This window comes from Carcharodon carcharias, chromosome 3 (genome assembly GCF_017639515.1).
Source record: "Carcharodon carcharias isolate sCarCar2 chromosome 3, sCarCar2.pri, whole genome shotgun sequence".
Taxonomy (NCBI): Eukaryota; Metazoa; Chordata; class Chondrichthyes; order Lamniformes; family Lamnidae; genus Carcharodon; species Carcharodon carcharias.
The window spans coordinates 83,819,847-83,846,313 of record NC_054469.1 but is presented as its reverse complement, the minus strand read 5'-3'; the positions used below and the strand labels follow the sequence as shown (position 1 = coordinate 83,846,313).

The 26,467-nt window shown below is 45.3% G+C and overlaps 1 protein-coding gene across 1 annotated transcript in view; it reads right to left on the bottom strand.

Annotated features, from left to right (window-relative positions):
* Window positions 1–872: 872 nt before the first annotated feature.
* The window catches only part of LOC121276200 (E3 ubiquitin-protein ligase HECW1-like), a 527,663-nt gene continuing 502,068 nt past the window's right edge, over window positions 873–26,467 (bottom strand). The window contains exon 29 of the mRNA XM_041184341.1: window positions 873–1,297. Within this exon, the coding sequence (XP_041040275.1) occupies window positions 1,186–1,297 (112 nt within the window). The 3' untranslated portion in view covers window positions 873–1,185. The remainder of the gene's footprint in view (window positions 1,298–26,467) is intronic.

Sequence of the window (26,467 nt, the reverse complement as noted above, 5' to 3'; positions counted from 1 at the left end):
CAGAATAAGGGGACACTCATTTAAAACTGAGATGTGAAGGAATTTCTTCTCTCAGAAGGTAGTGAATGTCTGGAATTCTCTACCTCAGAGTTGTGGAGGCTAGATTACTGAAAGTATTTAAAGAGGAGGTAGATAGATTTTTGGAATATTGGGGAGTAGAGGGCTATGTGGAGCTGGCACAAAAGAGGAGTTGAGGCCTGGGGCAGATCAGCCATGATCTTATTGAATGGCAGGGCAGGATTGTGGGGCCGAATGGCCTACTCCTGCTCCTATTTCTTTTGTTCTTATCTAACCTCTCTCTCCTGAAGTCTCACTGTTTTAACCTCTCTGTTGCAAAGTCTCTCTGTTTTAAGCTCTCTCTCTCCTGACGTCTCGCTGTTTTAACCTTTCTGTCCCGAAGTCTCGCTGTTTTAACTTCTCTCAATCAAAGTCCCGCTGTTTTAATCTCTCTGTTCCCAAATCTCACTGTTTTAACCTGTCTGTCCTGAAGTCTGCAATGACCCACCATCACCGTTGTCTGCTCCTAATATTGATAATCGCTGTTGCATAGGCAATTGTTTAGGACAATTTGAGGAGCAGCTGCCTAACGAGAAGACCATAAATATTGTGGCATAACAAATTAGTTTTATTGACATTCTTATACAGCAGCATGATTGTACAGGAAGTGCAGCCTGAGTATCATGTGACTTTCAAACCAGCCAATCAGCTAATTAATATGTACTTTTCTGACAGTGAAATTCCATAAAATATTCCACAAATCAAAGGTAGATCCTTCTTGTGAATTTGCAATTGAATTTGATTACAATCCATGGCTCTTACACATTAATTTGTGAAGATGTGTTAATGAGGTTACATTAGTTGCCTTTAACATTAAGTGGCCCTGCCAAGAAAAGAATGGCTTTAATTGCATGAGATTGTCTATAGTCCATTCCTTTGGGAGAAATGTTTATTTACAAAAATTAAAAAAAATGAAACCAAGCAGGAAATAGTTACAATGGTTCAACATTAATGTTTTTTCCCTTCCTTCCTCGGTTAATTCAGAAATCAGGAAGTGCTGTCCATAATACTTTACATATGAGGCATCCACTTTGCACATGCACATTTTGTGCTTCACATGTTGTAAAGACAAGGATGCCTGCTGTTCACTGCAGTAGTGCTATTCCTCGTGAGAAGTGAGGGCTTCTTTTATTCAAGTCCAAAAGTGTTGGTTTCTTCCACTGCTGTGAGCAGCTTTTCATAAAGCATAGAATGTGATGGATACGGCGGGAGATCCAAGCGATTGAAACATGTGTGTGCCCTGGAACGGTACAGAAAAGAAGACAGCATTAATGATACTAACATGTTCTTACATGAGGACCAGCCAGTAGCTCATTCTAGAGGTAATGAAAGTACATTTCCCACTCGCCCAATGGCCCTGTATTGTCTTAGTGTTATCTCACTGACATAGGCACTGATCTGAGCATTAAAAGAAGCACCATTCTATTTGGCTGAGAAAACGCAAGGTATGGGAACTAATTGCACAGACAGCCAGGATAACCAGGTCCCGCCCAGGATCTACCTTAGCCTAGAATGCATAATGAGGCTTGGCTGAGAGCCCAGGCATCTACTAGAGTACTGAAACACCTGGGCTGCAGGGAAAACATTGCTTGATGGACAGCTCTGGCTCTCTGATTGCTGCTGTCAATTGCACAATATTCATTTACAGGAGATAGATATGTTTCAAGTGCCTGCAGTTTCAGCTATTGATACTTTAAGGGTCTGGATAATTGATATTTTATTTGCCTGTAGTAAAGAGGAGTTTATTTTTAAACAAGTGGAATGTTATCAATGAATGGCTGTTTTTAAAGCTTTTTTTTTACATATCCTATTTTCACTATAGGGTTAATTGGTTTTATACAGCGTATAGTGGGCAAATGGGCTTAGAAGTGCAATAGCATGGCATGGTGGCATGAGGGGTCATGAGATTACTGGGGGAAAGTATCTTGGCATGGGGGAATAAGGGGCCATAGGGAGTGCCGGGGGCATCCATTGGCATGAAAGTATGAGGAGCATTTTTGAACTTATCTTTCAAAAGGTTCTCTCATGCACACTATGGTTCATGGTACCTCTTGAGGTGCAGTGAACCATGACTCTTTGAAAAGACTCCAGGAAAACTGTGAAAGAGTAGGACATGCCAATCCCTATAATAAAGCCAGCCAAGTCAGAAGTTTAGGGTGTGGGCTAATGACCCAAACCAGCCCACACCCCTAAAAGGCACATCTGAAAATTGGAAACTTCGGGAATGATGTCAGGAATCCTGGAAATGGTCCCAGTCACCATTTTCTCCCCTCAGTGGAATCTCTCTGACTCCTTGAAAATCTAGCCTAATGTCTCTACACCAGCAGCTCCAAGTATCCTCGCTTTTCGGACTCGGCATACAACTGGAGGCTGTTACAGAGCGATGTACCAGATTCCAGCAGGGCACAAAAGGCTCCCACTGGACAATCTGAATGAAGGGAATGGTATGGACCCCAATGAAAAGGTAATTTTTATTAATTATTGTTAGTGACCTCATCACATGAGCACCTGAAGAGTGTAGTATGGAGTTTCAGGCAGAAAGGGTTTAGTAACTTCCATGTTCATGGTGGGCAGTCACTAGGTTTTACAGTCACATGGACATCAGAGATCCAGCTGTACTGGCATTGGTACCCACTGGCCCCAAATAAATAATGTGCCCTCCTGCAGACTGCAATCTCCAGTGTCATTAGTGATGGAGAGTACCAATCTGGTATTCACCAGGAATTCAGCTTGATGATCTTTGGGACCTATGGGTTTTTGGGACCCCTTCTTTGAAAGAAAATTCCAACAGATTTTTTATACTGACACAATTTTAAAACTTTAGCTTTATAGTTAATTTTCATGTGCTCTGAAGTTGATCAGCAACTTTTTAGGTTTCTTTTCTTCCTTAATTTTCTTCTTTTGGCTTTTCCACTCCTTAAAGCCTTAGCTTCTTACATGGGTCTGGCTTCCCAGGCAAATGTTCTTCCTGTGTGAGCGTCTAGAAACTGAGGGTTGAATTTTAATGTTTGAGAACACATCGGTTTGGGTGTGGGTGGGGGATTAAAACTGGGAAAAATGTCAGCGGATCAGGAAGCCAGGCTCATCCTGCCCACTTCCGCATTTCACTCAAGCACGTTAGGCAGTGGGCACATAGCCTCCTCAGTTGTCAGTTAACATATGGTACTCACTCAGTTAGAGCCATATTTCAACATAGGGTTCCCTGGTTTTCCGGGTTTGCTGAAACCCGGCAGTGAAAGCAAAGGAAGTGGACAACATCAGCTGAAGAGCTGAACCAATCTCAGGCAACTATGCCCATGATCCACTCAGTACTCACAGCTGCTTTTTTACCTGTCGGTAGGAAAGGGTTTGTTCACAATGCTTTTACTGAGAGGTTACTTTCTACACTTTGGATGTTTGCCTTATCACATTGTGATTACGGTGCTTTGAATGAGGACCAGTACCTGCAGCAACCTGCTGCTCACAGACCTGTAGTCCTACAGGACAGAAGGCAATGTCAGCGAGGTGAGCAGTAGAGAGGGAGGCAGGAGACAGTGGACTAGCAGAGAGGCACTGCTCACAGCAGGCAATCCACATGAAACAAGGTCTATAAACAGAGGCTGGGTATCCTTAACATGTCTGAACGCTCATGTCTTAGATGGATCAGATGTCACGTCAGTGGTATCAGGTACCTGCAGCCTCTTGAAGTTGACCTACTACCTGTATATCTGGTAGCTACACATTACCAGTTGCTGTTACAGTCTCCACTGCCCTCATCATTTTTGCCTCCAGATACTTTCAGATATAAACAGGATCTCCCAGTCAGCCACCACAAATGTATAAATCAGGTGACCGATGGGTTGTTTGCCAGGACTGCCAATTATGCCAACTTTGTCTGCAATGTTGCCAGTCAGAATGAATGGGCGCTGGTCTTTGCAGCTCTAGCTGCCTTCTCACAGGTGCAGGGTGTCATCGGCTGCACACAGTAGCAATCTGGGCATCTCCAGGACAACCAGGAGCATTCATCAACCACAAAGGCTTCCACTCCATCAATAAGCAGGTGGTGTTTATGCTCCAAGATACTTATGTAGCTTTGTACATGATTCCCGGACAACTGCCTCATGGCATCATTGCTTTAATCCTGCAGCAGTCCAAGCTCCCTGATCCCTTCGGACATGGAAGCAGACTTGAAGACGCCTGCTTGGCAACAAGGGATACCCACTGCAAACTTGGTTCATAACATATGTCAGACACCCTGGTCACCATCTTCTGTCCTCACTGTGGTGGGTTTGGTGACAGAGTTGGGGGGGGGGTTCATTTAATTAGGTGGGCAGGTGGCGTATGGGGACCCCGCCACTTCCTCCCCCCACCCCGATTAAGTCTGTAGCAGGAAGGTCCGTGGACAGCCTTTGTGCCCTGATGTCAATTGAGGCCCTTAAGCAGCCAATTAATTCCCATTTAAGGGCCTCCTCCCACCTTTGTTGGTATGAATCCAGCAGTGGGTGAGGTGCTCGCCATGCAAGGTGCATGACAAGAAAACCCTGTGGAGTTGCTTGCGGGTTCCCAGGGGTAGGAGGAGTCCCTTATTCAAAGGCACTCAGTGCCTGCTCGAGGGAAGAGGAGGCCCGCTGAGAGCCACCCGCTGCCCTTGCCTCCGATCACCCTATACCCCCCCCACCCCAATCCGCCCCATAACCTCTCCATAACCTCCTTCCTCCATCACTCACCTATGACCTAGAATACAGTGATGATGCTTGGCCTTGGTGGATGTTGTACTGACTGCAACCACTACCTCCCCGGTGGTGCTACCATTCAATAGAGCTGTCAGCCTCTGTTTGGTTGGCTGCTCTTGGTGGGTGGGACTTCTTGATCCTGGGGAAATCCTGCTGCTGGTCTGTCAAGTGACCGAGTGACACATGATGCAGTGGGCCTTCCGGAAAGAGAAGGCGCTGGGTTCGGGCCTGCTCTCCAGCCAGCTGCCGAGACCCCCATTGTCTCCTTAAGATTACGGCCCCCAACACTGAAGCCCAATAGTGTTGCACTGAATGTTATATCACCAATGATATGTAATTGAACAAGCTATTGACATGCTGAAGATATGCTTCAGGTACCTGCACAGATTTTGAGGAGCCTGCTTCAGTAAGCACAAGCCAAGGTCTTCAAAATGGTTGTGGTTTGCTGTGCTCCGCACAGCAGTGCAGCAGAGAGGTTTGGACCTTCAGGAGGAACAGTTGAAGGGCTCAGATCCTTCCTGGATGATTTAGAGGGGGAGGAGGAAGAGGATGAGGTGGTTGATGAAGGCCATGCACTTCCAGTTGCTCACATTGCTGATGGGGATGCGCAGACACCGTTATTAATAATGCAAGGCTCAGTTAGGCTGCACCAGTGGACCCATGCCATTAGAAAATGCAAACAATACTCTTCCTGCTTTCCTGCCACTGATATAATGCAGCCCTGCAACTAATCAACAATCCCTTCAACAATCTCCCATTGGTACCCATCAATTCACATCCTCACATTCCTCATCATGTAACTTAGACGGCCACTTAACATCCAGAACCCAAGAATGGACAAGACGGGAAAGTAGTAAAAAAGAATAACATTTATAATAAAGAAGAAAAACTTACCAAAACAAAACTTTCTCAGAAATCCATGTGCATACCTTGACATACTACAGAGACTTACTCAGCTCTGATGAAGAGTCGTATGGACTCAAAATGATAACTCTGTCTCTCTCTCCACAGACGCTACCAGGCTTGCTGAGGTTTTCCGGCATTTTCTGATTTTATTTCAGATTTCCAGCATCTGCAGTATTTTGTTTTTACATACAAAGACTTACTGTTCCCCTTTCTGCTACTCCTATGGGGTACAACATGTGTTACTCCAGTAGGGGTAGAGGCAGGCTGCTCAGGTCCCAGCTCCAACTGTTAAGATACTCATGGCCGAAGACCTCTGGGTGTAGGAGCCAGTAAGGGCCCCAGCAAAGACTGCTCTACCTGCACCCGTGCAGGGACAAACTGAGCCATCGGGAGACAAAGCAGTACATGGGCTTCAGGTCTTTGTCTCTTCTTCTTACAGACCTGAAATATTAACGCTGTTTCTTTCTTCACAGATGCTGCCAGAACTGCTTAATATTTTCAGCTTTTTTGGCTTTTATTTCAGATTTCTAGATTAGCAGCATTTTGCCTTTATCTTTATGGAGATGCTCATATTTCACTTCCTATTGAAACCAAGTCAAAATAATTCAGTGTCATGTTACATGTAATGATTTTTATTTAATTATGTCACCAGGTAGCTGGGATCTCCCTGGCCGCAACTCCAAGAACCAGGAATGCCCAAGGCCACTGAGCTTCAGCACCTCCTCCTCTGCAGTAGTGAGCTGCATGCTCAGTGGACGGCCTCTCTGGTTTTCTCCTTCTCCTTGTTGTTCTGTGCTCTCCTATACTGCAAGGAAGGAAAGGAGAAAAGTAGGAGTGAGTGTAATGTTATGTGCTCACCCAATGAATGGAGTGTTTTTGATGAGGGTGTCTATGAGGGAGAGGCATGACATTGCTTAAGGATGAGGGTAAGTGGTAGTTGTGGCTGTGGAGAAGTGGATACAAAGAGAAGGAAGGGTGCATGAGCAAGGTAAGTGGGTGTGAGGAGCGATGTGATGGAGTAGGCTTGACAAGGCAGAGAGTGGGAAGGGTAATGTGTCTAGCCGGATGTAGATGAATGTGTCACCATACTCACTTTTCCTGCCATGTTTAGGTCATTAAGTGGCTTTTTGAAGTGGGAACAGAAGCATAGCACCACACCTGTGCTGCTAACCTCCTTGGCAACCTCCAACCATGCTCTTAGCTGCAGGCTTCTTCCTCCCATTGCTAGGGAAGAGTATCTCCCTCTGGCTCCTCAAAGCCCCCAGCAGCACGTCCAGGAAACATCCATGAAACAGAGGCAGCCTTTGCCCATCATTGCAACACTTCCAGTTCTCTGACAGCCAACTCCAACTCCTTCAGCTTACATGTTTGAAGTATTTCCACTAAATACCAGAGTTCCTCGTGCGGGTCCACATCACGCCCACTGTTGACAATTGTACTTCTGGATTTCCCATTCAATAATAATGAAGTAGCTGAGTTAAAAAGCCACTGATAAATGTGCTGAGCATATTTCTGTGTTTCCTACCCTCACCCCCTGCCCTGGCGCCACTCCCCTCCCAACAGGTCTGCACATTAAAATCTATCTCTGAAGGCCACTTGACCATGAGAGCACAGTGGTTGAGTGTAATCCTCGCCTCAATGGATGGCCACATATATAGCACAAAGCAACAATATCTTGAATTTATATAACGGGAGGAATTTTCCGAGCCAGCTGGCGGTGGGTGTTTTAGGTGGCGTGCACAGGAAAATATGGCACCACGTTCTTCATGACGGTGTGAAGGCAGGTTGCAATCGTCCGCTCAGCTCGCTGATGGCAGGCCACATTTCCCAGCGTCAGTCGGCGGGGAGCTAATTGTAATATATCAACATATAATCAAAAGTCCATCCCACCAGGCTCTTTGAACCCCACCGTATTGTCCGTCCATGTCAGCGGGTAAGCACACCGATGTGTTACACAACAACACGCAGGCAACCTGCACTTGGCGGCCTTCACTTTGGGGGAACTGAGGTGAGTGAGCAGCAGCGTTCTCCACAGCTCAACTGTTGTTTACAGGTGTCAGGGGTGCCAGTAGGTAGGGGCAACTGATGCCTGGCCCCAGAGGCGACTGCTATGGTGGAGCGGGTGGGGGTGGGGGGGGGGGGGGGGGGGGTGGCGGGTGTTGTCCAGGGGCAAGTGCTGGCCAGCCTCGGAGGCGACCGTTGTTGGTGGGCATGGCTGCTGCCCTGACACTGCATCCCATGCACAGCCAATTGAAGTAGGGGTCAGGGTAAGCGAGGGGAGCGGCTGCACATTAGGGACAAATTGTATAAACTGACCAAGCCTCTGCAACTAAGACAGATCAGAAGCAGCCGCAGTGATATGCTTGGGGTCAGGCTCCTAGCCTGCCTGCCCATGCAAGTAACATGGAGGCACCAAAGGGCTACCAAGCGCTCCATATCTCTACCCTGCCCCCTGCTCCCCCACTCCCGCGCATTAGGGAAGCTTATATAAACTGACCATGCCTCTGCAACTAAAACAGATCAGGCACAGCCACAGTGATATGATTAGCCTGCCCATCCATGCAAGCATCGTAGATACACCAAAGGGCCACCAAGCGCTCCATAATTTACTCCCCACCCCCACCAACCCCTCTCCCCCAACCCCTCCCAGCCCACCCAACCTCCCCAGCGCAGACCTCAAACCCACCACTATTTTATTGGACTGTAGAGCAGTTGTACAATCTCCTCGCCAACACTGCCCATGCAGCAGTCACCGCTGGAGACGCTCACAGCCACTTGCAACTTCAGCATCCTGATTTGGACCACTGTCCCCCATGGTCGGAGGTTGACAGGGCAGCCATGCAGTGCACTCATCTCTGAGCATCTGAGGGGTGGCCAGCACTCTCCAGGAAATGTTAAGGGGCTGTCTCACAGGGCCAGCAAAGGTGCTAAGTACAGCCATGATAACCACGTCTCTCTCTCTTTCATGCTGCAGGAGGACCACGTCAGGATCGTGGATCCTGGTGACCTAGCTGTATGCCTGATGGCCTATAGAGACTGTAGAAGATGGAGGAGAGAGCGACTGAGGCTCCTGGCAAAGGCAGGAATAGCAAACTCATGAAGAAGGGGCAGCAGAGGCTCCTGGACATAATTAATGCAGGACGTGGCGCCAAGGGGACATGGAGGGCATTCACTGCCAGTGGCTGTGAAAGTGAACACTGCGCTCAATTTCTATGCCAGTGGCTCCTTTCAGGGCCCCACAGGTGACCTCTGTGGGATTTCACAATCCGCCACCCACAAATGCATCCATGAGGTCACAGATGCCATCTTCTCCATGGCACACAACTTTATGCATTTCGCCCGGGACTGGGACAGCCAGGATGCAAGAGCCATTTGATTCGCCATGATCTCAGGATTCCCACAGGTGCAGGGTGCAATTGACTGCACTCGTGTGGTGCTCAGGTCTCCATCGCTATACTCAGTGGACTTCATCAACCGCGAGGGCTTCCATTCACTGAACATGCAGATGGTATGTGACCACCAGAAACACATACTGCAGGTATGTACATGGTTTCCAGGGTGTGTGCATGATGCCTACATCCTGAGTCGCTCGCAGATCCCTGCAGCCTTCCAGGTTCCACAGAAGCTGCAGGGTTGGCTCCTCGAGGACAAGGGCTACCCGCAGAGGCCATGGCTGATGACACCCATGCGGCGGCCTCAAGCTGCAGCAGAGCGACGCAATAATGAGGCTCATGCTGCAACGTTGTGGAGCACACCATCGGGATGTTGAAGATGTGGTTCTGGTGCCTGGACCGGTCTGGTGGAGCTCTGCAATGCAGTCCGCAAAGGGTGTCATGCATCATCGTTGTCTGCTGCGCCCTTTACAACCTGGCTTTGCAACGGAGAGAGGAACTGGCAGAGGAGGAGATGGAGGAGCTGTAGTTTTTTACCTTTGCTGGCCATGTCTCCTGGGCAGCAGTGGTGAGCTGGTGGCGATGAGCACTTTGCTGGCAGCTGCCTTTTAAGGATGGCAGCAGGCATGTTGCAACAGCAGGGTGATGGCAGGTGGGAAAATAAGAGCCTGGCCGGCATGGAAACGGTGTGTTTTGCAGGAGTGAATAAATAATGAGGTGGGCTTGGGACGATACAATGTGAAAAACTGCCATTTTGTTGGCGGGTAGGACTTCATTTTACCCACCCGCTATGGCACTTAATGCAATTCTGGGAAAATTCCGCCCAGTGACTTTCACAACTTCAGAATGTCTCAAAGTGCTTTAGAGATAATAAAGTTGGCCCTTCCGTATTTGATGACGGTTGGATCAGGATGTCAAGCTTTTCCTCATCACTTTAGGTGTACTAGTATCATATTTCTGCCTAACAGCATGAGTGAAAATCTATCCTCAGGAATCGAGCTCTGATAGATAAATGATAAACTGGAGAGACACCAGCTAAATGATATAAACAATGCTTCATTTTTCTTTTCAACATTCAACCAGTTAAGTTGTTTTGACTACAAACAGCAAGCACTTAGATGTAAGCATCTAAAGTACACATCCAAATATCTGTTTGACCTTTCATGTACTAATGTAAGCTTTTACTATGTATTGAAAGTATTTTTTTAGCAAACTAAGACCAAAGGAGTCCTAGGCCTTCACGTTGTTATCAGCAATGGAACCATATGGCCACAACCAATAAGCTGTCAATAAAAAGTAGTGTTTTAAAATTGCAATAAATTTCAAATACATTCTCTGCTTTTCAGTATTGCAATTCTGAATGTTGCTAGGCTTTGGGGAGTCAGGAGTTGAGTTACTCGCTGTAGGATTCCTAGCCTCTGAGCAGCCCTTGTAGCAACAGTGTTTATATGGCTAGTCCAGTAGGTACAGAATTAGAGCTGGAAGGGTGGTTGTCATCAGTGTATACATGGAAGCTGACCCCATGAGATGAATTTTGCCATGAGCATCAGGAGCCCAACATCTGGATGATTTCCAGGTCCTGACCCCGATAAGTGTCGTGGTGCACCTGCCAGTTGAATTGTACAGGAAGTGGTCAATTAGTGCACGACTTCTGTGTTTGTTAGGGACGGCGGGCAGGTTCTGGAGGCGTGAGCTCATAACGGTGTGGCCCACTGAAAGGGAGGCTGGCAGCCCTCACCAGGTGGCCTGTGGGGGCATTGCTGAGGCCCAAGCAGCAGGAGCAACAGGGAAACACTGCAGCCACCATCAGTATCAGGGAGTGGGGGGGTGGGGGGCAGCGGCTGAGGCTCACGGGGCCCATGGCATTCGGAGACATCCATCTCCAGGACTTCTACATTCAATGCCAAGTCTTGCCATTTACTCATTTAAATATCCTTCATCGGTAACACAGCCTCCACCTCCAGCTATGCAGCTGCATCCTTTTATTTGCCGGGGTACAGATGAAGTGGAAAGATAAAGCCATGTGAAGCTGGCAAAATTGCTGTGCCTCTTCCATTAGTACTGTCAAATTACTCTACAATTGGATTTTTTGCATTCCCATCACTGCCAGGCAGGAAATCACTTTCTCCATGAAGCTACCTCCGGAAAAATCGTGAGGAGGTCGCAACACGCTGGGTAAACTGACACACCGTACTGTGGCTTGCTCACATCCAAAGCTGCCTCTGGCTGTTCAGGAAAACTGCCCACCCACGCCCATCTCTTTCAATGATATTGTTTAGAAGCAGTATGTAGATGAGGAAGAGATGAATGCTCAATGCTCATCATCACAATCTATTCAGTAGTTTTGAAAAATTGGTGGAAGATAAACTAGTGCACCAGTTTAATCAGCTTTCTCGAGGTAAAATTTACACTTAAAAGTTTTTTGAAAATTACAGACTGTGCTTGTGGGAGAGAGAGAACGAAAGAAAAAATGGATGAAATTTCCTAGCTTTAGTTGGTATTTGAATTAAATTATATAAATTTCAGAAAGCGTATAAAGCTGAGGGACAGAGAAAGACATAGGGCTTAATTTCCCTATGGGTGGTGGTGACTAGGTTGGTCTGAATTATGGTTGGGAACCCAGAATTGGTTATGGCAGGATGTCAGACATAATCTTCCCAGGGGAGGCCAATTGAAAGGTCACCTATGGGAATCCCATCCAATTATGGATGGTGACCAGATTCCAGAATCTTGATATCCATTCAGCATGGCATATGGGAAGGGCCATCGGCTACCTTCACAGTGTGGGCACTGCCAATGGAGCCAGCAGGAGGATTGGCAGTGGTACCAAGGAGGTGCCTTCAGAACGAGAGTAGTAACTACCACTGCAGCGAAAGCTAAATTAGCCGAGGCATTAATCTCCGTAATGTGGCTGCAATGCCATGCCCCTCACTCGGAGACACCTGAGGGCTAAGAGTTAATGTTGACAACTTAATAAAAGGCCTCACATGGTTCGAGATTCTGATTTCCTGCTATGAAGCCACCTCCACTCCATCTTGTAGCTTCTGAGGGGGGGGGCCTGTGCACTGTTGGAAAAGTTTCAATCCATTTCTACAATAGGGGTTAATTGCCCTATGAAGTACCCTAATTTACTACCCATCACTGCCAGGCGGATAACTATTGCTGCTGGGAGCCTACCTCTGGGAAAAGCAAAAGGAGGTAGAAACATGTTGCAGAGCCAGTCTGATGTGAGATCTAATGTGAACTTGCCTCACACCCCCGCCTTAAAGCCGCTTTCTCTGGACTGGGAAAATTCAGTCCGTGGACCAGAATTTTTCTCTAGGAATCCAGCTGTAGTGTTAACAGGAGGAGAATGGGCTGGGGAAACATTCTGCCAAATCCTCACATAAAAGGGGTAATTACTCTTCCCCTTCACTGGGGAAGGGATTTTTAAGCCTCTGTGTTCTTGCCCTTTCATATACAAATAATTGCAGAATGGGATTAGTTTACTGAAATGAATCAATTCCTTCACCTTCCATTTAGAGGCTGGAGGCAAAAAGGAAAATCCCTGAGGATCTTTCTATCTGCTGACAGTGGTTCCATTGTTGAAGACCAAAGGAAAGTTTTAAAATGTTATCAATATCCTTTACATAGAAATGCCACACAGAACATGACTAGAACTATTTTCTCGCATGGAGGTTAAACCTAGAGTTGAATTGGTTGGTTTGGATGCCCAACTTCTGTAATGTAATTTTTTGAAAAGTACTTTACTGTCTTTTTTGAACAACTCTTTTTTAAAGTTTATTCTTGCAGACAGAACCTTAGCAACTGTAGTGATCTTCCTTAGGCTTCCACCCAGTCACTTGCTTCGAGAAGGAAGGACACAAAATCACTGCATCCACTGCACGGGTTTCAGGCTGAACAGGCACCATAGAGAACCTCTAACCACATGCCCAGGGGTACCCATTCCTCACTGTCTGCAGATCCAGGCACAAGTACTCCACTAAGACACACCCACCCCTGCAATGCTTAAGAGGGCTACACTTCCCAAAGCAATTACCCAGCTGCCAGACAGCTGCGGGTACAGCTCATAACTGAGGCTTTCAGCTGACTAAGATCTTAGTCCACTGCCAAATAAGCCCTGGCATCATGATCCCATTTTAGCAACGCACTCAATCCAATTGCTTTCTGACATTGAACTTTCCTCTGCAACTGTGAAAGCTTTGATTTGGAGATCATTCTGCAGGCATTCCGCCACCTGGCTCCAGATGACACTGCACATGTCTCATCAATGAAAAAAAATGTGATCACTGGCAAGATATTTGACAATTTTCTTACTGTTTAAGATCATTGTAGTGCCTACTGTTGCATGGCCTATCACTAGCCTCCACCTTCCCCCATAGTGGAAAGAAACTCTAAGGTGGCTGATTCATTGAAGAGCAGCTTTAGGGCATTGAGGCATTACTTCCTTGTCTTTGGTTGTGGGCTGTTTTCTCTTTCAAGAAGAACACAGAGAAAGCGAAGGTCCTTTGTGTGCAATCATGTGGATTGCAACTATAGTTTCAGAATGGGGGTGAGGTGGTACTCACTACCAAGGCCTGCTTCTATGGACTAAAAGGCCAGGCCCTCCTTTGTCAGATTACAATTAATAATAACTCAATTGAAGAATCTTTAATTTTGGAGGTTCAGTGCCTTTAACAAACACACGCTTCAGACATTGCTGCGAGCCACCTTGATGCAAAGACACAAAGGTGACTTTGACTGTTTTGGTTGTTGCAGTAGTGTTGATTTACCTCACCCTCTCTCCACTCCCACCACTTATAATGATTAACTCTATTTTGTTGAGAGAAATTGTAAAAATTCTAATTACCAATAGCTGTAAAACTGAGAAGCAAAGAGAGTGATGAGGGAGAAGAGAGTTGAAAGTGGCACACATATACCATAGCATTGCTTTCCTCATCCTAATTTGAGTTCCTCATTTAAAAAAAAACATAGAAATTAAATTTTAAAAGCAAATAAAGCCTCTGACCATCCTTGATTCTTGCCTGCTAAGTTGATTTTTTTTCCACCCACAGAGGAAAAGGAGGATATAATACAATAGTTACAGAGAAGACTGCAGACCAGCAATTGCGAAGAATTTGCAGGAAATAATAAAGGATCAAAAACATTAAAAAATGCCACAATTACAAATTTTAAGAGGAAGTCTAGCCAAAGATGAATTGGCACATCCTTCTTCCTGATTACATCAAAATCTAATCTATTTTGGTTCCTTCTCTTCTTCCTTCTCCTCTTTGAAGGATGATACTCTGAGGCTTCCAGCTGAAAGATTTTCGCTCTTTGTAATGAAAAATGATACAGTATTCAGCAGATGCTAATAAGTCTCGCAGCTGTAAAGTGAAACCTCTGTTTCAATTATATGTTCCAGTGGTTCACAAACTGGGATTCATAGAGCCCTAGCGGTCCCATAGAGATATTTCCACATGGTTGAGATAATAACGTGAAAGTGTACACCCAGGACCCTGTGGTCAGGAGGAAGAGTAAACAAGTGATTTTCAGCATCCGCAGTTTTTTTGTTTTTATCTCTGAGTAAACAAGTGATGTCTGGAGGTGGGCTTGGTGTGAACCCACCATGCAGAAAGCAAATTGGAGCTTAGCTGAGGCTATCTGGCCATGAGCAGCTGCTTAAGCACTTGAGCACAAGAGGCGGCTAACCTCCTCCTCATTCTCTCTCTTCATTTTTCCTATACTGAGTGGCAGACTAAAGCAGCAACTCTTGTAGATATTTTAGAAGAGGTTTATCATGAGCTAATCTAGCTGGAATTCACTGTCATTGAGATTTGGGCTTCCCTGACTTTCAATGGGGCTCCCTATTGCTTTGGCTTCAAAGTGGGGATTTATAGGTGGCCTGTGCTGTGAATGGGGATTTTTATAAGTGGGAATCACTGTTCAATGTTTGTGTTGAGGAACTAAAGTCAATATTTGCTTCGTTGTTAAATGTTGTGCTTTGTTTCATTTAAGTTTTACACAGTACTGTCAACAGTGGTTCAGTTTTGAGAGGTCATGTCAAGCGTATCATTAGAAAATACATTTATGAAGTTATGCAAGACCATACTGAAGGCCAACTCTATCGATTTTTCTTCTAGTTTTGCTTGGTGAGATTCATCTTAAAACTGACTTGTGTGCTGGGTACATCAACACTTGTTTTTTATTAAAGCACTAACAAGCACACCTATTATCTGAAGGTGTTGAATTGTCTTGAAAGTCTCTTTCTGGAATACTTTCAAGGCCTTCCACTGGATTTAGTTTGTACGTCACTGTTGCCGGCTTTTTATTGTAAAGTTAGTCACTAATACAAATGGAATGGACTCATTGTTGGTTCTGTCTGCTATAAAGATTGTCAGCTGTGTTTCAGCTGGTAGCACTCTCACCTCTGAGTTACAATGGCCGGAATCTTCTGTTCTGGAGTATAATGCTTGGTGGTGTGGGCAGAAGTGGGAATGATTTTCACTGGATGGGTGGGGGGGGGTGGTGCATGGGGAAACTGACTATGTGCAATCTTGCACCTGTTCAAGTCATTAAATATACAAGTAAACATCCATGATGAGCATGCCAATTCGTGAGGCGAGGGCAGGCAGGAAGTCACCATCCACACCATCACTTCATGGGGTTGAGGGCTGAGCGCCATATTTATAGGGCATCCAGACAGCCTGCACTATGCATTCCATCTTTGCCTGGCCATTGCTCCACTATTCCCTGCTAACCCTTCCTCCCTTCCTTGGTCACCCTCCATGCAGCTTGCAACCAGTCTCAAGCATAGGCTGGCATTTGCAGATACTCCCCAAAGAGGCCAATGAGATGTTAACACATGCAAAAGAGCTTCCCACCATTTCTTGTCGGGAAGATTAACCCACCTTTAAAGTCCCGAGAACATAATTCCTAAATTTCATTCCACTGTCAGGAAACTGATTTTTGGCCTTATGCCAAATTAAGCTTCCCCACCCACCAAGCTTCCTGCTGCTGGTGGGACCGGAAGGTTCTGCCGGTGTTGTGGGTTCAAGTCCCACTCCAAGACAGAGTGCAAAAATCTAGGCTGACACTCCAATGTAATATCGAGGGAGTGTTGCACTGTTGAAGGTATCATCTTTCGGATGCGATCTTTAAACTGAGGCACTATCTGCCATCTCAGATGGGCATAAAAGATCCCATGGCACTACTTTGAAGAAGACCTAAACAGTTATCCCTGGTTTTATGGCCAATATTTATCCCTCAGGCAACATCACATAAAACGAAGATTATCTGTTCATTATCATATAGCTATTTTGGGGAGTTTGCTGGCTGCTGTATACCCCATATTACAACCCAGAGACTACACTTCAAAAGTATTTCATTGGTTTCAAAGTGCTTTGGGATGTTTGGTAGCCAGGAAAGGTTATAAATGCAAGTCTTTCTTTATGAATGATAGTGGCTCACAAACTTGGGTCCACTTTCCAGAGACTTTGAAAAATAAGTGAGCAATGACTGGAGGTGGGCTTGGTATGAGTTGGGAAGCAGGAGTGGAATCCAGCTACAGATGTTCAGCACAGAGTGGAATGGCTGGCAATCTCACTAAGAGGGGAGCGTCCCTGGAGGCGCACTGAGATCAGCATGAAGTTCGTCGCAGTTATCAAGGATGGTGCTGGGCTCCAGGTGAGCTCAATTCAAGAGAGGGAAATTAAAAAAAAAATTTAAGTACCACATACTTAAACTGAAAGGGTACCAAAATACAGGTAGGCACACCCATCCCAATAATATCTGAAAGTAAATGCCTGTTTTCTTAAAAGCATTATTAAAACACTCCTGTTATATATTTTATATTGAAAATGACTTCTACGTCGAGTGGGCTAAAACCACCACAAAAGTTTAAAAAGCATTTTAAGTGGTTTAAACAGCAACTCCTAAGATGGCCTAACATTCACACAGCTGTACCCTACAAATTACAAAGCAATCAGCAAGGCTCCAGGGTAGCCCACTATAGACAATCAACTCAATGTAAATGACCCATCTCTTGAACCATTCACAAAACATCTAGACAGAACCTGTGTATTCAGCTCAGTGTGGACCAAGCTATTAGACTCAATTGCTTTATACAATGGAGCCCAGCAGAGAAGCTAACTCCACAGGCAATAATCTAATCATTTGTAAATGATGGATCTGGAATCAACTTGCCATGACCATGTTTGGGTAATTGACCAGTTTGAGAAAGGTGGTTATGTGATTCTGAAACTAACCCTCTTTGTGTTTTAAGAAACTGCTTCTATCCAGATCAGTCAGAGTGAGACTAGAAAGATTCTGAGTTGGTACTGTCTCTCTCCAGCCATCATGCAATCTTGTGCTCTTGGACATACTCAAGTAGGTGCTTGGGTCTGAATAGTTGAGCCCTGGGCTGAGTTTAAGGCCATGATTTTATGGGGCCTCAAGGAGCAGGCTGGGATTTGTGGGGGCCCTGAAAAATCAAGTGGGGATGGTGTATCTGGTGCCTTCCCGCTGCCATGGCATTTTACCAACAATGGGGAAGGTGATCAGGCGGCCCAGGGGTTAAGTACAGGTATGATGAGGCCTCTTTCTGTCTCCACTGGCATTTCGCCACTCTACAGCTCCTGGTGGCAGCAGCCATTTCCTCCACCACATAAGATCATGGTCAAAGTATGTACCAGGCTCCAGAGGTGTATGTGCACCTGCCTTTCTTTTTTCCCCTCTGAATAAATTTTTTTCTCTCTCCCAAATCCATAACAATCATTTGGAGTTCAAATGGAATATCCATGCTAAGCAAAATGGTCATTGGTGAGCAAACGGCTGCTGCCAGCTGCAGTGCTATTAGAAAACATTTCTTTTAGAATGGGCACAGTAATAACAAAAGCAGAATTACCTGGAAAAACTCAGCAGGTCTGGCAGCATCGGCGGAGAAGAAAAGAGTTGACGTTTCGAGTCCTCATGACCCTTCGACAGAACTAGGTGAATCCCAGGAAGGGGTGATATATAAGCTGGTTTAAGGTTGTGGGGTGGGGGGGAGAGAAGTGGAGGGGGTGGTGTGGTTGTAGGCAAAAGCAGTGATAGAAGCAGATCATCAAAAGATGTCACAGACAGCAGAACAAAAGAACACATAGGTGTCGAAGTTGGTGATATTATCTAAACGAATGTGCTAATTAAGAATGGATGTAGGGCACTCAAGGTATAGTGCTAGTGGGGGTGGGGGGAGCATAAAAGATTTAAAAATATTTAAAAATAATGGAAATAGGTGGGAAAAAGAAAAATCTATATAATTTATTGGAAAAAAACAAAAGGAAAGGGGAAAGAAACAGAAAGGGGGTGGGGATGGAGGAGGGCGGTCAAGACCTAAAGTTGTTGAATTCAATATTCAGACCGGAAGGCTGTAAAGTGCCCAGTCGGAAGATGAGGTGTTGTTCCTCCAGTTTGCGTTGGGCTTCACTGGAACAATGCAGCAAGCCAAGGACAAACATGTGGGCAAGAGAGCAGGGTGGAGTGTTGAAATGGCAAGCGACCGGGAGGTTTGGGTCATTCTTGCGGACAGTCCGCAGGTGTTCTGCAAAGCGGTCGCCCAGTTTACGTTTGGTCTCTCCAATATAGAGGAGACCGCATTGGGAGCAACGAATGCAGTAGACTAAGTTGGGGGAAATGCAAGTGAAATGTTGCTTCACTTGAAAGGAGTGCTTGGGCCCTTGGACGGTGAGGAGAGAGGAAGTGAAGGGGCAGGTGTTACATCTTTTGCGTGGGCATGGGGTGGTGCCATAGGTGGGGGTTGGGGAGTAGGGGGTGATGGAGGAGTGGACCAGGGTGTCCCGGAGGGAACGATCCCTATGGAATGCCGACAGTGGGGGTGAAGGGAAGATGTGTTTGGTAGTGGCATTATGCTGGAGTTGGCGGAAATGGCGGAGGATGATCTGATCCTTTGAATGCGGAGGCTGGTGGGGTGATAAGTGAGGACAAGGGGGACCCTATCATGTTTCTGGGAGGGAGGAGAAGACGTGAAGGCGGATGCGCGGGAGATGGGCTGGGCACGGTTGAGGGCCCTGTCAACGACCGTGGGTGGAAAACCTCGGTTAAGGAAGAAGGAGGACATGTCAGAGGAACTGTTTTTGAAGGTAGCATCATCGGAACAGATGTGACGGAGGTGAAGGAACTGAGAGAATGGGATGGAGTCCTTACAGGAAGCGGGGTGTGAGGAGCTGTAGTCAAGGTAACAGTGGGAGTCGGTAGGCTTGTAATGGATATTGGTGGACAGTCTATCACCAGAGATTGAGACAGCGAGGTCAAGGAAGGGAAGGGAAGTGTCAGAGATGGACCACGTGAAAATGATGGAGGGGTGGAGATTGGAAGCAAAATTAATAAATTTTTCCAAGTCCCGATGAGAGCACAGCACCGGTGCTGAAAGCAGCACCGAAGTAATCATCGATGTACCGGAGAAAGAGTTGTGGAAGGGGGCCGGAGTAGGACTGGAACAAGGAATGTTCCACATACCCCATAAAGAGACAGGCATAGCTGGGGCCCATGCGAGTACCCATAGCCACACCTTTTATTTGAAGCAAGTGAGAGGAGTTGAAGGAGAAATTGTTCAGTGTGAGAACAAGTTCAGCCAGACGGAGGAGAGTAGTGGTGGATGGGGATTGTTCGGGCCTCTGTTCGAGGAAGAAGCTAAGGGCCCTCAGACCATCCTGGTGGGGGATGGAGGTGTAGAGGGATTGGACGTCCATGGTGAAGAGGAAGCGGTTGGGGCCAGGGAACTGGAAATTGTAGATGTGACGTAAGGTGTCAGAGGAATCACGGATACAGGTGGGGAGGGACTGGACAAGTGGAGAGAGAAGGGAGTCAAGATAACGAGAAATGAGTTCTGTGGGGCAGGAGCAAGCTGACACGATCGGTCTACCGGGACAGTTCTGTTTGTGGATTTTGGGTAGGAGGTCGCACCGACAGTTCTCAATGAAAAGATCAAGAGAAGGTAAGAATCCAGAGGGAGGGGTCCAGGTGGAGGGAGAATATTGGAGGTGGGTGAAAAGATCTGTTGAATGGGGAGAGGACTCCTGCCCAAAGAAGTGAGCACGGAGACGAAGATGGGGGAAGAAGAGTTCAGCATCATGCTGAGCCCGAAATTCATTAAGGTGAGGGCGTAGGGGTATGAAACTAAGTCCTTTGCTGAGCACTGAACGTTCAGCGTTGGAGAGGGGAAGGTCAGGGGGTATAGTGAATACACGGCTGGGGCTGGGATTGGAAGATGGGGTGGGGGCGGAGGGACAGGCAGGGATGGAGGGTCCTAGATGGGTGTTGGTGTCGATGAGTTGTTGGAGCTTGCGTTCCTTAGCACTTGAGAGAAAGAGAAAAAGTTTCTTGTTGAGGCGTCGGATAAGATGAAGAATAAAATGAAACCGGGGGCACGCGCAGCTTTGAAAAAGGGTGCGGCGGTGCTGCTGGAGGGAGAGATCGAGTGTGTTCATATGGCGGCGCATGGCACTGAGTGTGGATCTCAGGATGCGACGGGAACAGCAGTCCGAGAAACGTTTTATGTCCCGGAAATACCTGTAATCCTGAGTGGGTTCGAAACATGAGGGGTGGAATTTCAGTTGAAATCCACGTGGGGTAATTCGGAGACGGAGACAGTCACTGAGAAAGGAGATATGGCTGTGAAAGCGGGTTTTAGTAAACACTTTGTCAAGCCACCAGGAGAGAAATGGAAAGCAATGAAGGTGAACAAGGCAAAAGAGGAAATCCTGTCGCAGAGACGAACAGAACTTCTTCAAGGAGGTAGGCATTTCTTGAAGAGCAGTGGCAGTCAATTAAATACGGAGATAAAAACAAAAAACTGCGGATGCTGGAAATCCAAAACAAAATAACAGCAGACGTAATGCAAAACCATCAGGCACAAACATCACCATAATAAAACCAAAAGCATTCATGCTTCCAAAGCTATCTCAACTGTCAATCCTTTGAGAATGCTAGTTTTCAAGTGCAGAGCACAGGAGTTCAGAAGCAACCATTTTATGTAGCCCAGAAGGAAAAGAAAAACAGTGAAAACTGGGAAGTAAGAATACTGGTCTGAACTGGTCTTGTATACCTTAAAATTGAACACCAGTAAAAACTGGGAAATAAGAACACTGCCCCAAACTGTTTTTTCCTTCTAGGAGGCAAGCACCTTGTGTGCAGATTTGGAGAATCATCGGTGTCAACTGGGGTTATATTCCCTGTAGATAAAGAGGCAAAGGAGTCATCTGACTGAAATGTTCAAAACAGGGAAGAGAATTTGATGGGGTAAATAATTATCTATTTCTCTGATAGTTGAAGCCAGGATATGGGGATGAAAGTTTTGAATTCAAACTAAACTGGTTAAAAGGCAATCTAGACTTTCTTTATTTACACAAAATGTTGTGAAGGCCGTTAATGCAAAATTAATTATGGATTTTAAAAAGGACGCAGTTAGCTGGAAAATAAATATATTAAGGAAAATGGAAAGGCTGAAGGATTGTCACTGTAAGGCTAGAGCTGTCATGGCCAACAAAATTATGCACAGTGTCGATGGCATGAAAGATCTACTCCTGTTCCTATGTTGCTAACTCTGTATTAAGTTAGATAAAGCTTTATTTTTATTCCTGTTGCTGAAATCAAATCTCCTCCCTAGTACTCAGGAGAAAGGGCTGAAGCCAGAACAGTGAGGCTCATACCAGTAAAGAGAGAAACAGAAGCAGTTGCTGGAACAGCAAGCCACATGCCAAGAGAGTGAGACACAAGGCATAAGATTGAGACACAAACCACAGGAATGAGGCAGAAGCCAAAGAAATGAGTCAGAACCAGTAATGCAACACCTGTCAGGACATTAAGACATAAACTGGCAAAGGGAAAAGTATTGATGCTGTCTTGGTAATGATACCACCCATTGCTGAATGGCTACCCTTCCATCTTTTGATACTTAAAAAACAACTGAATCACTACATGATGATATATACAGAACATATCTAATGGTGGAGAAAGGATGTTATGTACATCTCTGAGCTATGTACAAGAGTTATGTACTATAATTGTTAAGAAGTATTTGTACGAGGCTTGCAACCACTGCTGAATTATAAAGGTTAATTTCTCTTTGGATGCCAGTACTTAGCTCAGTTTAATAATCAGGGTAGTGGTTCTGCAGACTTTATCCATCATCCTCCATAGCTTTAGCGGAATATCATTGAAAATGCTGCAGAAATGGTATTGGCCAAAGAGTGGGAATAGCTCTGCCAAAATTCCAGGTATCGATCTCATTCACATTATAGAAAACAACTAGCAAATAGCATCAGAGAAGCTGGTAGAGAAATGATTATGATAGAGTAGATATGGAAAAGGTTGGCAACCAGAGGACACAAATTTAAGATAATTGGCAAAAAGCCAAGTGGAAGTTGAGGAGAATTTCTTTACTCAGCAAGCTGTTATAATTTGAATGCATTGCCTGAAAGGAGGGTGGAAACAGATTTAATAGTAACTTTCAAATGGGAAATTTATGTATAAAACAAAAAAAATGCAAGGCTATGGGCAAAGAGTGGGAGTGTAGGACTAATTGGATAACTCTTTCGAAGAGCAAGCACAAGGACATTGGACTGAACGGGTTCCTTCCGTGCTGAATGATTCTCAGAATGAGAATTAATAAAGCTGGACTTAATGTTCCCACCTCCTTGGTTCTACCATGCCTGTATCTTTTCAGTCATACAATATTGTAATCCTTTATGGCCAGATGTGCAGAAAATCCATCTACTAGCCTTGGGCTCAATTTATGATAGTGCATCCAACCAGATGGCATACTCCAATCCGTAATCCATTTTACATAATCCTGAAGAGACAGAACTTAACATTTGATAATGGGACAAGACTTGAGCCACTCAACTAATTAAGTTGTGTGATGACTTTTGACCGAGAAACAGTACAGTGTGGAACATCTGCAATTGCTTAAAAAGGTCTTTGGAATCTGTAATTGTTTTTAAGAGTGTTTAAAAATGACTTAAGTGTTTGCTTCAATTGTAAAGGGATTAATTGTGATTTTCTTGGATAATAAGAAATACTGGTCCATGTGAGCTGGAGACCCTTGACCTGGAAGCAGTACCAATAGGAAGGAAGTTAAGAAAGAAACCATGTGGCTGGCTGACATGAAGGAGAGCTGCAAACACAAAGGAGAGCTACAAGCAGAGGAGCTGGACAGTGAAGGTTATTATCACACAGATGTAGATGTAAAGAGAAAGAATACAGGGGCAGAAAGAGAAACACAGAGAATTCCTGTGACGAGAAGAAGCAAATCACATTCAAGAAGAGGATTGTTTTTCTGTTTTGCAGAAAATGAGACGGGACCTTTTGAAGGCAATGTGCCAGTTGGCTAAAAAGGTCTAAAACTTAGAAAGCTGTTTGAATAGCTTGGAGACGCAAAAGAGCTGGGTGTTTTCATAGAAGTGGCCAAAGCATGAACTGGGGTGTTATTGGGTGGTCATTTGAAAAGGAACTCTGGAAAGCTGCATCATCAGGACTGTCATAACATGAAAGACAGAAAGTTTGTAGAAGTGTTCCTTGCTGATGATAATCATATCCTTGAAGCAATAAGGTGAAAGCTGTTGTCAGATAGGACCCATAACCTACCCTGCATGAATGAAGAGCAGCATATTATGGATGCTTGTGGTTACATAAGGGGCTGAATTTTCCCCCCGTTGGGGGGGAAGTTGAAGGGCGAGTATGCACAGGTGGCTTCCGATCGGCGCCCCCAATTAGGGGCGTGGCACCATTTTACATCGGCCGGCCAATTAAGGCGTAACATTCACACAGAAGGGCTGTGCACTTCCTGTGCGGGTGGTGGTGGTGGTGGTGGTGGGGGGTGGGGGGGGGGGTGTGTTTCCCAAAATCGAGAGTGCGCTCTTCCACGCATACGCACTAAAGAACGCACTCATCTCCCTGAGGCTAAGTGCAGTCTCAGGAAGATTGGCTGTAAATGGCAAAAAGACAAAAATAGAAAAATAAAATTTCCCTAACATTTATGGACATGTCCATAATTTTGACAAAAAATTTATTAAAATTTTTTAAAAGCTACAGGAAACCTCACCCCGCCCGATCTGAGGTTTCATGCTTTTTCCAATTCGCACTGGGGCTCCTGGCCTGCCTGCGAACCTTAAGGTTGGACGGGCAGGTCCACTAATTACTTAATTGCCTCTGTCAATGACCTCAATTGGCCATTGACAGGTCGGTGGGCGCGCAGCTGATTTCGCTGCGCCCCCACCTTCCTGAAAATTTAAATGGGGCGCGGTGACGTCGGGAGTTCCCCCTAACGTCACTGTGCATCATTTTACGCGTCGACGAGCAGGCCCCGCCCTCACTCACGAAAATCCTGCCTAAGGTGTATTTTTGTTGCATTGCCTTTTTATTTTAAGTATCATTTGCCTATTAATTCATGTTAATTTGTTTTGGCTCTGATATGTTGAAGTAAAAGCAAGAAAAGTTTGAATCTTCATTTGGGGGTCATTCAGTAAATTTGGTTATCTTGGTTTACGATTTCCCAATGGGGATCGTAACAGTTGGCACCTGATCTTTTTCTCTGCACTATCTATCCAAGACCAACCGCACCCCCAATCCCTTTTACTTGTCCCATCTTCAAGCATTTATTTATTTACTTTTTGAAATATTTTATGGACAGTTTCAAAAATGGTTTATATCAGAGAATTCTACATTTTAATAATTCCCTGAAAAGGGATTTTTTTTATATCCTTCTCCTTAAAGCTTTCAGTAATTATCTTAATAAATTTATGTCCCCTCTGAACCAGGTTGCCAATAAGTGGAAACAACATATTAGTATTTACTTCCTGTTACCTTTCCTAATCCTGATGACCTCTTATCACCTGACAAGACTAATAACTTACATTTAGGCAGCATTCTAAGGTTGCCACCTCCTAGAGGGATAAGGGCAGCAGGTGCATGGGAACTCCATCACCTCTAAATTGTCCTCCAAGTCACATTCTGTCCCAACATGGACTTATATTGCCATTCCTTCATTGCCATTGGTCAAAATCCTGGCACTCCCTCCTGAACAGCACTCTGGGAGTACCTCCACCATACAGACTGCAATGGTTTGAGCAGGCAACTCACCACCACCTTCTCAACGACAATTCAGGATGGCCAAAAAAGCTGGTTTTACTAGTGACACCTGCATCTCGAGAATCTTTGTTATAAATCACTGACAAATTGCTTGATTTAGGGAAGAGATATGGAATGGTAAGTAAGTCAAAGTAGCGTTAATGGGAAATAATAATTGTAAGAAAGGCATTTGAATGGAAATAAGTTCAGATGCTCAAAAGAGAAGAATATTCCAGAGGAGTAAGGGGAGAGGCCAAGATTCGATCTGGTGAAAAGGACCTTGTGTCATCACACTACTGTGGCAGGTCTGCTGGTGATAATTGGAGAAACCTTTGTAAGAGTTAAAGCGTTATTGAGCAACAGCCAAGCTTCTGTCAGTGTCAGCATTCAAACTTCTAGAATTAGCCTGCTCAGCAGCAGCGAAATATACCCTAACTTAACAGGTCACTCCACATCCCTGGTAAAAACCTAGTGAATCTACGGTGCATATTTTCCATTATTAGATTGGGATTTTCCAAATTCTATTCAATACTCTAAGTTCATTACCTTACTGCTTATATATCCTATAATTCCAGATAGAAAAGCATAGTTTATATTTGTCATTTTTCTGGCATGATCTACAGCCACCTTCAGCAGTCTGTTGATCTGCACACATAGGACAATTGGCTCTCTGCTCCCCCAGTCCATGTCAAATGTTCCAATTTTCCATTGAGCCCACCCAGCCAGCTATATTGTCCTCCAGTCTTCTGCAACCTTTATCACAATTTTTTATACACCTCAGTTCAATGTCGTCAGCAAACTTAGACACTGCATGACATTTATGTAAACACTTATTAAATAGAAACAGCCTCAATAGAGGCAACGCTTACCATATCTTCCCATTTCATGAAGCTTACTTTTACCTCAATGTTTTGTTTCCCATTTCCATCCACAAGGCCACATTTCCAATAATTCCATTTACCATTATGTTTTCTATAAATTCTTATTTAGTACTTTATAAAATGCTTTCAAAAATCCAAAAAAAGTGCATGTATTTCACTTCCTTTATGTATTCTTTGGGCGGACTCATCCATGACCGCTGGCAGCAGGCGTGCTTGGCAGTGTGAGCAGACAATATGGTGAGAAGGCCAAAATTGGTTTCATGACATTGTGAAACCAGTTTGCGATTGTTCACCCAACCCATCGATGTGAGCTGTGTTACCAGCCATCAGATGTCGGGAACCTCATTGTAATACATCTGCATATCATTATAAGGCCAGCCCGCTGGACTCATCACCCACCCCCCCCCCACCCCGC